Consider the following 13,365-nt stretch of genomic DNA (forward strand, 5'->3'; position numbering starts at 1 on the left):
TCCAACTCGGCACCACCCTCTTAAAATATCCTATCTGTCCATCTTCCTTCCCACCTATCTGCTCAGCCTTCCACTCTGACCATTACCAGTGCCCCCCAACTTTGTCTACCTTTCACCTTCCTAGCTACCTTCCCCCAGCCCCACCCTCCTCTTATTTATCCTTCAACCCCCTTGGGATCCCCACCACCCCCATAATCATGATAAAAAGCTTATGCTCAAAAAGTCGACCCTCCTGGTCCTCGGATGCTGACTCACCAGCTGTGCTTTTCCGGCGCCACACTTTTAGTGAAGGTATTCTGCTGCCTGGTTCAGTCCAGCATATGTACTCTAAGAAATTGTCCGAAAGGCACTCCTCGAACTCCGTTTCAAAGCCACATTTGTCAAGCTTTCAGGTGTTGATGTTTCCATGTATCTGCTGCCCTTGTCCTTCTCGATGGAAATGTTTGAGTTTGTAAGGGTCTGACTATGGAGTCTGATGAATCTCCATAGTTCATCTTGTAGATGGTACACCCTACTGTTGGTGGATATGGTGCCAATCAATGTGCTGCTTTGTCCTGGATGGTTTAATGCTTTTCGAGTGTTGTTAGAGCTGCAGCCATCTCAGTAATTTAGAAGTATTGTGCCATGTAGATGGTGAACAGACTTTGGGAAGTCAGGAAGTGAGTTATTTGCTACAGGCTTCCTAGCCTCTGGCATATCCTTGCTGCCACTATGATCCCTGATCACTGGTAACCCCCAGAATGTTGATCGTGAGAGATACAGTGATGGTAATGCCATTGAATGTCAAGAGGTTGATGGTTCGATTCTCCCTTGTTGGTGATAGTCATTGCCTAACATATGTGTGATACGGACATTACTTGCCACTTTTCACGCCAAGCCTGTATGATGTTCATGTCTTGCAGCATTGGACATGCAGTATCTGTATCTGTTTCAGATGAGTTGCAAATGGTGCTGAACATTGTGCAATCATCAGTGAACATCCCACTTCTGACCTTATGATGGAGGGAGGTCATTGATGAAGCAGCTGAAGATAGCTGGGCCGAGGACTATCTTTAGATTAGATTAGACTTACAGTGTGGAAACAGGCCCTTCGGCCCAACAAGTCCACACCGACCCGCCGAAGCGAAACCCACCCATACCCCTACATTTACCCCTTACCTAACACTACGGGCAATTTAGCATGGCCAATTCACCTGACCCGCACATCTTTGGACTGTGGGAGGAAACCGGAGCACCCGGAGGAAACCCACGCTGACACGGGGAGAACGTGCAAACTCCACACAGTCAGTCGCCTGAGTCGGGAATTGAACCCGGGTCTCAGGCGCTGTGAGGCAACAGTGCTAACCACTGTGCCACCGCGCCGCCCATGAGGGACTCCTACAGAGATGTCTTGGAGCTGAGATAACTGAACCACCAGCAATCCCAACCATCTTCCTTAGTGTCAGATATTACTCCAATCAGCAGAGAGTTTCCCCCACCCTGATTCTCATTGTCTCTAAATTTGCTAATCTCTAATCTGTGTTCCATCCAATTTTATCACACACTAGTAATCATGTCCAAAGTCCTGACCTGCTCGATAGCTTTGCTGTTTCATTTCCCACAATCGATCCCTTGCCCTCACTGTTTAGTATACACTGGTTATACAATTTGCCAAAACACATGTCCCAGTATTGTTCAAATGTAACAATGGTACAGGCCACATTTTCTCCAGTCGTGGTGTCCCAGCCACAGCAATATTTCCTCCATTCCAATATTTGAGCTATGCATTCAGGCTTCAAATCTTGCTTGCACTATGTCCATTTGTTCAAGGGTAAAAAAGTAATCCAGAGATAAAACTCGAACTTGTGAAAGCACTAGTTGTACACAGTACTTGAACTGGTACCTCTAGATGGTAACATAGTTACAAAATTAAGTTTGTGGAATGGCTGATGTGCCTCTCAGGATGATTGTCAGAATAACCATGATTTCAGATTTATTGATCAAATTCTAATCCTACCAGATGCCACGATGGGATTTGTACCGATGCATTAGCTTAGACCTCTGGATTATTAGTCAAATGACATCACTAGGGAATAGTGGCATAGTAATAATGTCATTGGATTGAAATTTAAGTTCAATAAAACATGGAATTAAAAAAAAAAGATTGATGTGAAATAACTCTACAGAGGCTGGTATCCCATCACCACGTCATCGTTTATTTACAAAGAATTTTTGATGCTGATTCTTCAGAGTAGATAGGATGTCTGAAATTGCTGTTCCTATCTGTCAACCATGGCTCCTTGATTTGACCAGATTAACAGCCCCAGTCAGGGAACTCATACTCTATGACACCACTCGGCTGACTTTGTTACAATTACTACATCCCTCCCTCTCTAACTCCAAGGACATCGGTCGATCTTTTTTTTGTAGCTCTTTTTGGAGCATTTTAGCACCAGGTCAGGTTCCTCCAACTCTGCCTCTGATAAGGGCAGTGCGTTGCTTGCCTCTTTTGACAAGAGTGTCACTGGAGAAAATCATTCTCCCCTTCAGGCAGCAAAAACATGAGGTGGTAAGATCTGCCACGTACATCTCAGACTCTGACGTATCTCAAACAATTGATGAAGAGGGAGAACCCATGGGTTCTGGAACAGTCAGAAAGACTGTTGAGGAAAGGGGCATGTTTTGCTCCCATACTCTTTGCAATTTTGCAGCTTTCATATGGTCCATGTGCTTGTTCAGGATCATCGCATCCACCTTAACTTGTATGTCGCTGGGCCCACATCATGAAAACCATGCCTCTTACCCATGCAAGGCCGTTCCTATAGTTCCTACACCAAACTTGGTCCCCTGAAGTAAACTGTCTCTTTTGCTTAGCAGAGTCTCATGTTCAGCATTGGTGTTCCTGATGCCATTTGTCATCACTCCCAGGTCCGGGAAGATCACATTTAACCTGGTGCAGAGTATTCTCCCCATGAGCAAGTCTGCTGGAGCTATCCCAAGAGTTGCATGAAGGGCAGTCCTATAATCAAATAGAATCTAGGACAGTTTGGTATGTAGTGAAGTTGTAGACTATTTCTTAAGCCTGTCTTCAAAGTTTCTGCCAGACAGTTGGATGATTGTTGGTATGGAGTTCTCCTGCTATAATGAATATTATTTGAGTTTGGGAGATACTCAGATTCCCTGCTCGTGAATGATGGCCTATTATCAAATACCAACACTTCCAGAGTATGTCTATTGCAAAAAGTGCATGCAGTTTTTCTATTGTCCTCCTCACATTTGAACTCTCTGCACATCCAGTCACTTTGACTGGGCGTCCACAATGACTAAGAATATTGAGTCCATGAACGGACATGCATAGTCCATGTGTAACTGAGTCCAGGGTTTATCCAGCCATTCCCATGAATGTAGTGGTGCTACTGGTGCTAATATTTGTCCTTGTTGGCATTCACTGCCCCACCAAGGTAGCTATGTCTGCATCCAAGCCCGGCCACCAGACATAACTTTTCACAAATATCTTCTTTTGGAGACCCCTGGATGACCCTGGTGGAGTTCAGCCAATATCTGGTGGAAACCTTTGCTTAAGACAATCATTCTTGCTCCCAGTAATACTATGCCATCCTGTACTGTGATCTGTTTTCTTTGAGTCCAATAAGGTTTCAGTTCTGATTGAGGCGGCCCTTTGGTTTCTCTCATCACCACCAGCTGTTTCAGTTTTGCCAGGACCAAACCTTTCTGCATCCAAAGACTAATATTGTCAACTGTGACTGGAAGTGTGTCCAGAAAATTTAAAATCATTATGGATTCTACCAGAGTTGGTACTACTGGTGGTGTAACTGCCAGTGGATGCGGCTCAATACATCCACATTTGCTACTCATCCTCTTGGTGGTGTTCCAACTTGTAATTATATACAGTTAGTATTAGAACCCAATGCTGAATTTGGCCTGAAGTTACGGGTGGCACTGCCTTGTCCTCTTTAAATAGATCTAACAGGGGTTTGTGTTCCGTAAAAGTATTGGTGGATCTTCCTCACATCAAATGTGACCACCAAATCTTCCTTCTCTATTTGGGCGTATTTAGCCAAAGTCCTGGATACGTATGCTGTTGGGCATTTTTGTCCATTGGGTCACCTATGAACTAATACTATCTCGATACCATATGGAGAGGCATCATATGTCAATGCAGGTAGTTCTTCTATAGCTTGACGGTTGCATTTTTCTGCAGCCCCGCATTATAGATAAATCGCACTTTAGAAATAGCGCTTAATATGTTAGTGACATAATCCCACAAAACAAGTTTTAAAAGTTCACGCTTTAGAAATAGTGTTGCCAGTTTGTCAATGGTGTTACAGCAATTTCACATAAACCAAATGCCGTTATAACAGAATGACTGTTTCTTCACTTCTCTAAAAGCTATGGCTTGGTTTCATGACCATTTCCAAGGTTGATCCTTTTTTGAAAAGAGTTGATGCCAGGGTGCCAGGATGGATGGCAGGTTATGTATGAGTTTTCCATATTAAAGGACCAACCCAAGGAAAGACCGAAGTTCCGGTACAGATGTGGTAGCCGGGGCATCTTTGATTGCCTTCACTTTATCTTCCAGTGGATCTAACTCAGTCTTGTCAGCTCTGTAGGTTCTGAGGAAGGGTCACTCGACCTGAAACGTTAACTCTGATTTCTCTACACAAATGTTGCCAGACCTGCTGAGCTTTTCCAGCAATTTCTGTGTAGGTCATTTGGAGTGCCTGGAACACGCATGTTTCCCTTCTAAGGCGTATGCGTTTAAGGAAGAAATGCCTAAGGACAATGTTCAAGTTCTCTAAGTGCTTCTTATTGGTCTTGACTGTTATTAGCATGTCATATAGATAAACAGTGAGCTGGGAGTAGACCTTTAAAGTATTGTCCATCTTTCACTAAAAATTGCATAGGCTGACAATATCTCAAATGGCAATTTCATACATTGGTACAAACCCTTGTTGGTATTAATTGTAGAGTAAAAAGTGAGGTCTGCAGATGCTGGAGATCAGAGCTGAAAATGTGTTGCTGGTTAAAGCGCAGCAGGTTAGGCAGCATCCAAGGAACAGGAAATTCGACGTTTCGGGCCAGAGCCCTTCTTCAGGAATGAGGAGAGGGTGCCAGGCAGGCTAAGATAAAAGGTAGGGAGGAGGGACTTGGGGGAGGGGCGATGGAGATGTGATAGGTGGAAGGAGGTCAAGGTGAGGGTGATAGGCCGGAGTGGGGTGGGGGCGGAGAGGTCAGGAAGTGGATTGCAGGTTAGGAGGGCGGTGCTGAGTTCAATGGAATCGACTGAGACAAGGTGGGGGAAGGGGAAATGAGGAAACTGGAGAAATCTGAGTTCATCCCTTGTGGCTGGAGGGTTCCCAGGCAGAAGATGAGGCGCTCTTCCTCCAACCGTCGTGTTGTTATGTTCTGGCGATGGAGGAGTCCAAGGACCTGCATGTCTTCGGTGGAGTGGGAGGGAGAGTTAAAGTGTTGAGCCACGGGGTGGTTGGGTTGGTTGGTTCGGGCGTCCCAGAGGTGTTCCCTGAAGTGTTCTGCAAGTAGGCGGCCTGTCTCCCCAATATAGAGGAGGCCACATCGGGTGCAGCGGATGCAATAGATGATGTGCATGGAAGTGCAGGTGAATTTGTGGCGGATATGGAAGGATCTTGGGGCCTTGGAGAGAAGTAAGGGAGGAGGTGTAGGCGCAAGTTTTGCATTTCCTGCGGTTGCAGGGGAAGGTGCCGGGAGTGGAGGTTGGGTTGGTGGGGGTTGTGGACCGGACGAGGGAGTCACGAAGGGAGTGGTCTTTGCGGAACGCTGATAGGGGAGGGGAGGGAAATATATCCCTGGTGGTGGGGTTCTTTTGGAGATGGCGGAAATGACGGCAGATGATACGCTGTATACGGAGGTTGGTGGGGTGGTAGGTGAGAACCAGTGGGGTTCTGTCTTGATGGCGGTTGGAGGAGCGGGGCTCAAGGGCGGAGGAGCGGGAAGTGGAGGAGATGCGGTGGAGGGCACCGTCGATCACGTCTAGGGGGAATCTGCGGTCCTTGAAGAAGGAGGCCATCTGGGCTGTACGGTATTGGAACTGGTCCTCCTGGGAGCAGATGCGGCGGAGATGAAGGAATTGGGAATATGGGATGGAGTTTTTACAGGGGGCAGGGTGAGAGGAGGTGTAGTCCAGGTAGCTGTGGGAGTCAGTCGGTTTATAGTAGATGTCTGTGTTGAGTCGGTCGCCCGAGATAGAAATGGAAAGGTCTAGGAAGGGGAGGGAGGAGTCTGAGACAGTCCAGGTGAATTTGAGGTCGGGATGGAAGGTGTTGGTAAAGTTGATGAACTGTTCAACCTCCTCGTGGGAGCACGAGGCAGCGCCGATACAGTCATCGATGTAGCGGAGGAAAAGGTGGGGGGTGGTGCCAGTGTAGTTGCGGAAGATGGACTGTTCCACATATCCTACAAAGAGACAGGCATAGCTGGGGCCCATGCGGGTGCCCATGGCAACTCCTTTAGTTTGGAGGAAGTGGGAGGATTGGAAAGAGAAGTTATTCAGGGTGAGGACTAGTTCAGTCAGTCGAAGGAGGGTGTCAGTGGAAGGGTACTGGTTGTTGCGGTGGGAAAGAAAGAAGCAGAGGGCTTTGAGTCCTTCGTGATGGGGGATGGAGGTGTACAGGGACTGGATGTCCATCGTGAAGATAAGGCGTTGGGGACTGGGGAAGCGAAAATCATGGAGGAGATGGAGGGCGTGGGTGGTGTCCCGAACGTAGGTGGGGAGTTCTTGGACTAAAGGGGACAGAACCGTGTCGAGGTAAGCGGAGATGAGTTCGGTGGGGCAGGAGCAGGCTGAGACAATGGGTCGGCCGGGGCAGTCAGGTTTGTGGATTTTGGGCAGGAGGTAGAAACGGGCGGTGCGGGGTTGTGGGACTATGAGGTTGGAGGCGGTGGATGGGAGATCCCCTGAGATGATGAGGTTATGGATGGTCTGGGAGATGATGGTTTGGTGGTGGGAGGTGGGGTCATGGTCAAGGGGGCAATAGGAGGAGGTGTCCGCGAGCTGGCGTTTGGCCTCAGCGGTATAAAGGTCGGTGCGCCAAACTACTACTGCACCTCCCTTGTCTGCCGGTTTGATGGTGAGGTTGGGGTTGGAGCGGAGGGTGTGGAGGGCTGCACATTCTGAGGGTGAGAGGTTGGAGTGGGTGAGAGGGGTGGACAGGTCGAGTCGGTTAATGTCGCAGCGGCAGTTGGCTATAAATAGATCGAGGGCGGGTAAGAGGCCAGCACGGGGTGTCCAGGTGGATGGGGTGTGTTGGAGGTGGGAGAAGGGGTCGTCAGAGGGTGGGCGGGAGTCTTGGTTGTAAAAGTAGGCACGGAGGCGAAGGCGGCGGAAGAATTGTTCAATATCTCGCCGCGTGTTGAACTCATTAATCCGAGGGTGTAGGGGAATGAAGGTGAGGCCTCTGCTGAGGACTGATCTTTCATCCTCAGAGAGGGGGAGGTCTGGAGGGATGGTGAAGACCCGGCAAAGCTGGGAGCTAGGACCTGGTGTGGGACTGGAGCTGGGAGTGGGGGCGGGGTTAGGGGCGGGGGCAGAGATCGGCGTAGGGGCGGGGTTAGACGTGGTGATGAAGCTTGGTGTGGGGGCGGGGTTAAGCGTAGGGGCGGGGTTACGCGTGGTGACGAAATTCGGCGTGGAGGCGGGGTTATGCGTGGTGACAAAATTCGGCGTGGGGGCGGGGTTACGCGTGATGACGCAAGTCGGCGTGAGGGCAGGGTTACGCGTGATGACGAAAGTCAGCGTGGGGGCGGAGACACCTGAGGCATTGCGGTCATGCAGGTTAGTGATGTAAGTGGGGGCAGAAGTGGCTGCGGCGACGGCAGCCGAAGGGGCGGAAATGGTTGTGGCGACGAAAGAGCTGTTGTCATTCCCGGTAGCCGTGGGGGTCGCGAGTCCGTCGGCGATCTTCCTGGCGATCGTGGAAGCGGTTGTCTGTGCGGTGATCGTCGGGGCGGTTGTTTGGGCGGCGAACGCGGAGGCTGCGAGGTCGGTGGGGGCGGAAGTGACGTCACAGTCGTCGGCGGCCGTTGGTGCCGCGGGCGCTGTAGCGGCCACATGTGTAATGGCGTCCGACAGGCCGATAGAAGATTCTGGAACAGTTGAGGAACCACGAGTGTGGGGGTAAGTACATGAAAGTTTTCGGTACTTACTGTCTTTAATTTTTGATATGACTAGGAAGAACTGTTTGTTTAGTGTGTGGATTCTTCTGTAGATGAAGAACAGTAGAGGTCCTTTGCAGGTCTGTGAGAGTGTTGTCCTGAGCTGGGGTAGGGCTGATTGCAGGGAACGTAGGTAGCGACGCATGGCTGTAAGGGTGGACCGGAGGATCCAGAGGGAGGTCTGTTGCTGGAGGTATTAATTGTGGCATACTTCTGGGAATCTTCCTCTAACCGAATTTGCAAATACACATAGCTCATATCCAGTTTTGTGAAGGACAGCCCCCTTGTTAGCTTTGCATGTAAATCCTCTATGCAAGGCTTTAGGTATTTATTCTGTTCCAAAAAGTGGTGTATCACTTGTTTAAAATCCACACAAAGTTGAAACGACCTGTCAGGCTTCACAATTGGTATGACTGGTGCTTCCCATTCCACAATCTGGACTGTTTTGATGATTCCTTCAATTGCTAGCCTTCTTATTTCTGCCTGTACTTTTGCCAGTGAGGCAAATAGCACTGGACAGGCCTTGTAGAATCGTGGAATTGCTTCCTGGTCAACATGTAAGACAGCATTGGCTCTTTTGATAGTCCTCAGACCTTCCTGCAAATCTTCCAGGTGTTTAATTAGGACTTCACTTAGGTAGCCATTTTCTAATCAAAAAATATTGAGCCAATCTAGGTGAATCTTTCTCAACCAATTTTGCTCCATCAAGCTTGGGCCCAAGTCTTTTGCTACAGCCAGGGCTGTATGCTTTTGCTAAATGAACCAGTTCCTTCTCATAACAAACTAATCAAAGTTGTGCACTTAATCTGTAAAGTTTCCCCAGTATAGTTTCTCAGTCTAGCTGAGGCCTTGTGCAAATGTAAGGGTGGAATCAGAGCAAATTTTGTGAAAGATTGATTCTGCGATCACTGAAATAGCCAGGTGACCATTTAAACGGACGTTTATTTTGTTTGGTTTTGATTTGGATGTTGCTGAGCAACTGTTCCAAACCCAATGTAGATAGTCTTTCCAGAGTGTGCACTCTCCTAGATACCAGCCTATGTGTTATTTTACTCAGTTTATGTTAAATAGGACCCCTTTGTTGTCTTGGGTCCACATACTAGAGGCAACTACGATAGCTTGCCGGCCAGGGTCCTGAAAAAAATTCTAACCATTTCTCTGAGGTTTGGCTTTGTTTTAGAGTTTTGCTGTGGGCTGATGTAGAGTCCCTCTGTTCATGATACCTACTGAATGAGGTTATGCTATTGCCTTCAATCAAGTAGTATTCCTCAAACTAAGTAAGTCTGATGAGGGTGTCTGTTTCCGTCAGAATACCTGCAACACAAATGCTCCATTTGCCTCATTTTCCAATGATAAAACCAGATGTAGTGCCTGTTGAAGTCCAGTTGGGCTTCAGCTAGTTGGTGCTTTTATATGGTTACATAATTAATCCCAACATACCAAATGGTATCTCAACATCTCATTAAGAGTTAAACTAAAGTCACATGCCTCTGCCAGTTACCTTAATCTCATCAAAAATACTGATATGGATTCCCGGGTTCTTGATTTTCCAAGTAAAATTGATAGTTCTCATAATTAGAGAGGATTGGGGTTGTAATATTCCTTAACAATATCCATGCTGAAAAGTTTTAGTATCTGGTGCTTCAGTGAAAGTTAAATTCCTAATAATCAAAAAAACTGTGGGTTCTACAAGCTGTCAAGGAGAATTACTGGTTGCATTTCATCTGCCTCAATATCATTTGCCCAGAAAGCATAACACATTCTTTCCACTTCCTGGGCCCAACTTTGGATGGCAGGATTGAACCAATCAAGCTTCCTAAATGATGCCATGATGCCAGAAATGCTTAAGCCAACTCAAAGATAGTGATTGCAAATTAATTTTATCAGGAGCGTGCTTTTCTCTTGAATCACCACTGAAATAACTCCACAGAGGCTGGTATCTCCTCACCAAGTCACCCTTTATTTGCACATAGAGAGTCCTTGATATTAATCCAGCTCCCTCGGACCCAGCTCTCACATGAAACAAGATGTCTGCTAGTCCTTTTTTTTTCTCAGGATGTCAGGATGTCTGACACTTATGTTTTTTTCCTTCTTTTTGTTTTCACACTGCGGTAGTGCTTATTTTTCCCCAGCACCCATGTTGTGTGTGCACAGGTGTGAGACACAGTGAAAGACACGAGGTGTATGAATCTTTATTCAATTTCCACCACCAGGAAGAAAAGAAACACCCAAGTGGCCAGTGACAAGCTGTGTGATCAAACAGTGAAGGGCCAGCCTTGTTTTTAATCTGTCAGTCAGGGCTTCCCTGGAACAGATTAATAGCCCCAACCAGACAGCTCATATTCTATGATTCCCACCTGGCTGACCTCATTACAATCATTACATAATGGTAACCATGTCTTATTCACTAACTGGTTGTTCACAACTGGTCTGGCCTACATGTCACTCCACACCCACTGCGATGTGGTTAACTCTGAACAGCCTCTGATATGGCCTAGCAAGCCACTCAGTTGCATCAAAATTGCTACAAAACCCAAAGAAAGGAATTAAATCAGGTAGACCATCTATAGCAGCTGAAATGGATTGTAGCAGGTGATAGTGGAACCAACAAAAGAGAAAAATATACTTTACCTGTTCCTCGTATCATCTGCCTGGGACACCTAACCATTTATTATATCAAAAATTAGGATTTAGCAGTACTCAAGTACAGTAGATTTCACAGCTGATAGATCTAAACATTTGGGGTCAATTTAATTTATTAGTGTCAGTAGAAGTGACCACAAAACAGTCCTTGTGGACACCAAGTCCTGTCTTCATTTTGAGGATATCCCATGTTGTGTGTCCCTTCCACTGTGCCAAATGGAACAGACTTCAAATAGATCTAGCAACTTAAATCTTGGCTTCCATGGGGTGCTGTGAGCCATCAGTACCAGAGGAATTGTATTCAGCTGCAATCTGTAACTTCATATCTTTTCATGTCTCCACTCTACCTTTATAGCCAGGCTTAGAGATCGACTCTGGTTCAATGAGAGGTGCAGGAGGGCATGTCAGGATATCTAAAAAGTAGGTATCAACATACTGAAGCTAAAACACAGGAGAACTGGCAAATAGCAGACACATATATGAAGCTAATATAACATGATACAATAAAACATGAAAGCCAGCAATAGGTGAGTTTGCATTTCACATCTGTTTTTAAACATATGCACTTCACCATATGACTCAAACAGACTTTTTAAACGAAAACCCACCCAGGTATTTAACATACATTGTGATGAAGTCTTTTGAATCAAATGTATACTAAACTGTATAATGTTCCAATGTTTTTCTTGAAAAAGCACATCTCCTGAGGGTTACTCGTTCCCCTGAAACAAATTGAAAATAGAAGTGGTCTTCCTAGTACAAAACAAAACTATTCTCTTTAGAACGGAAATCTGGACTCTTATAACTGAGAACTTGAACCTTCTGTTCTGAATTTGAAATTAAACTAATTGTTTTAATGTGGTTTCTCTATTTGTCATAAACTCAAAAATATAAACATTTTATCCATTAACTACAGGATTCTCTCAAGCAGTTGACTGAAGTCACATACCTTCTTAGATGTGACATATTTAGGTACACATGACCATCTGACCTTGGTGGCCATATGTGCACAATTCTCATGTAATTCAGTCTAAGTAAACCGTCATTTATTTGCATTTTTGAATATGTAAGTTGCACCAATGTAGTTGAATACATTTCACGTTTGATCGAGTATTACTTGATATTACAAAATTTGGCAGCAACCTTCTTATATTCTGATTATGTATATGTTCACATATTTATATTAGGAATAACTTTAATGTAATCGCAGCATTACAGTTCATGGCTCATAATTTGAAAAATTGCAAGAATGCAAATAGTATATGACATGCTAAGCATTAAGAAGGCAATGAATTTCATCAATTCCTCAAATACTAATACAGTTAAAGAAGCTGGTTTTCTGTAGCTTTAGATATATTCTAACTAACCTGTTAAGAGATGTTATTACACACCACTGAAGCAGGTGGAGATTAAACTTGGACCTCCTGGCTCAGAGGTAGGGACATGACCACTGCACCACAATTTCCCTTTCTAACTACAGGTGTACATTACCTTCATGAGTTAGTATACATAGATTACAGAAATTTCATCAAAGTGATTAAATGTCATGTATCTTTTATACATTTGTGTTTGATTTTACTTTCTTCTCCTTATTCAGTACTGTGACTAAATATGACATACAATGAACGGCACTAATTTTCTTTTATCCAATTAGGGTCATATGGAAGGGGAGGTTTGGGGTCTTGCAGCTCATCCTATGCTCCCCATCTGTGCTACTGTAAGTGATGATAAAACATTAAGAATTTGGGAACTCTCCTTTAATCATCGTATGCTAGCAGTGCGTAAACTTAAAAAAGGTAAATACCTCATTATTTTCTCAATTTAGCATAATATGTCAAAAGTGTCAGCATATGGTCCCACTTTGTAAATTAATTTTATAGTAAAAACCAGAATTATTTAATGTATTGTACTGTTGTGATTCGGGCTGATGGTAATACTGAACAAGCCAGATCTCAAATGAAACATGACTTCATGGATCATATATTTAATTTTTGCTTTTGATTAACATGTTAGTAAGTCACTGAAATGTATTTATACGAGGCTGAAGATATCCCTTAACAACAGAATATAAATGTATTACGTAAAAGAAGAAAAAATAACATCTGAATACATTTATAGAAGACAGAAACATATTTAACAAAAATCAAAACAAAATTTTCATGTGTTTCCCAATGCTGTCTGTTACAGTGACTCAATTCCAGAACAATATCTGCATTTTGAATTCTTTACTTAACTCACACTTTGTAGTTTCATTCCACTTCCAGTTCCTTTCCAAATATTAGGCATGAGCCTTTCATATTTCTGATATCCTAAACTTTTTTATTCTTAATAGCTTGAAAACTTCTATACAAACTCTTCCAACTTGAAAACTCCACAGATGAAAAAGCACATCTCCTGAGGGTTCTCATTCCCCTGAAACAAATTGAAAATAAAAGTAGTCTTCCTCGTACAAAAACAAAACTATTCTCTTTAGAACGGAAATCTGGACTCTTATAACTGAGAACTTGAACCTTCTGTTCTGAATTTGAAATT

General features: G+C 44.8%; 1 protein-coding gene across 5 annotated transcripts in view; it reads left to right on the forward strand.

Moving 5' to 3' along the window:
* Window positions 1-13,365, forward strand: part of LOC132819436 (echinoderm microtubule-associated protein-like 6) — a 512,298-nt gene that overhangs the window by 252,880 nt on the left and 246,053 nt on the right. For all 5 annotated transcript variants that reach the window (XM_060830942.1, XM_060830941.1, XM_060830940.1 and 2 more), the window contains exon 21: window positions 12,488-12,629. In XM_060830942.1, coding sequence (XP_060686925.1) covers window positions 12,488-12,629 — 142 coding nt within the window. The remainder of the gene's footprint in view (window positions 1-12,487; window positions 12,630-13,365) is intronic.

This window comes from Hemiscyllium ocellatum, chromosome 10 (genome assembly GCF_020745735.1).
Source record: "Hemiscyllium ocellatum isolate sHemOce1 chromosome 10, sHemOce1.pat.X.cur, whole genome shotgun sequence".
NCBI lineage: Eukaryota > Metazoa > Chordata > Chondrichthyes > Orectolobiformes > Hemiscylliidae > Hemiscyllium > Hemiscyllium ocellatum.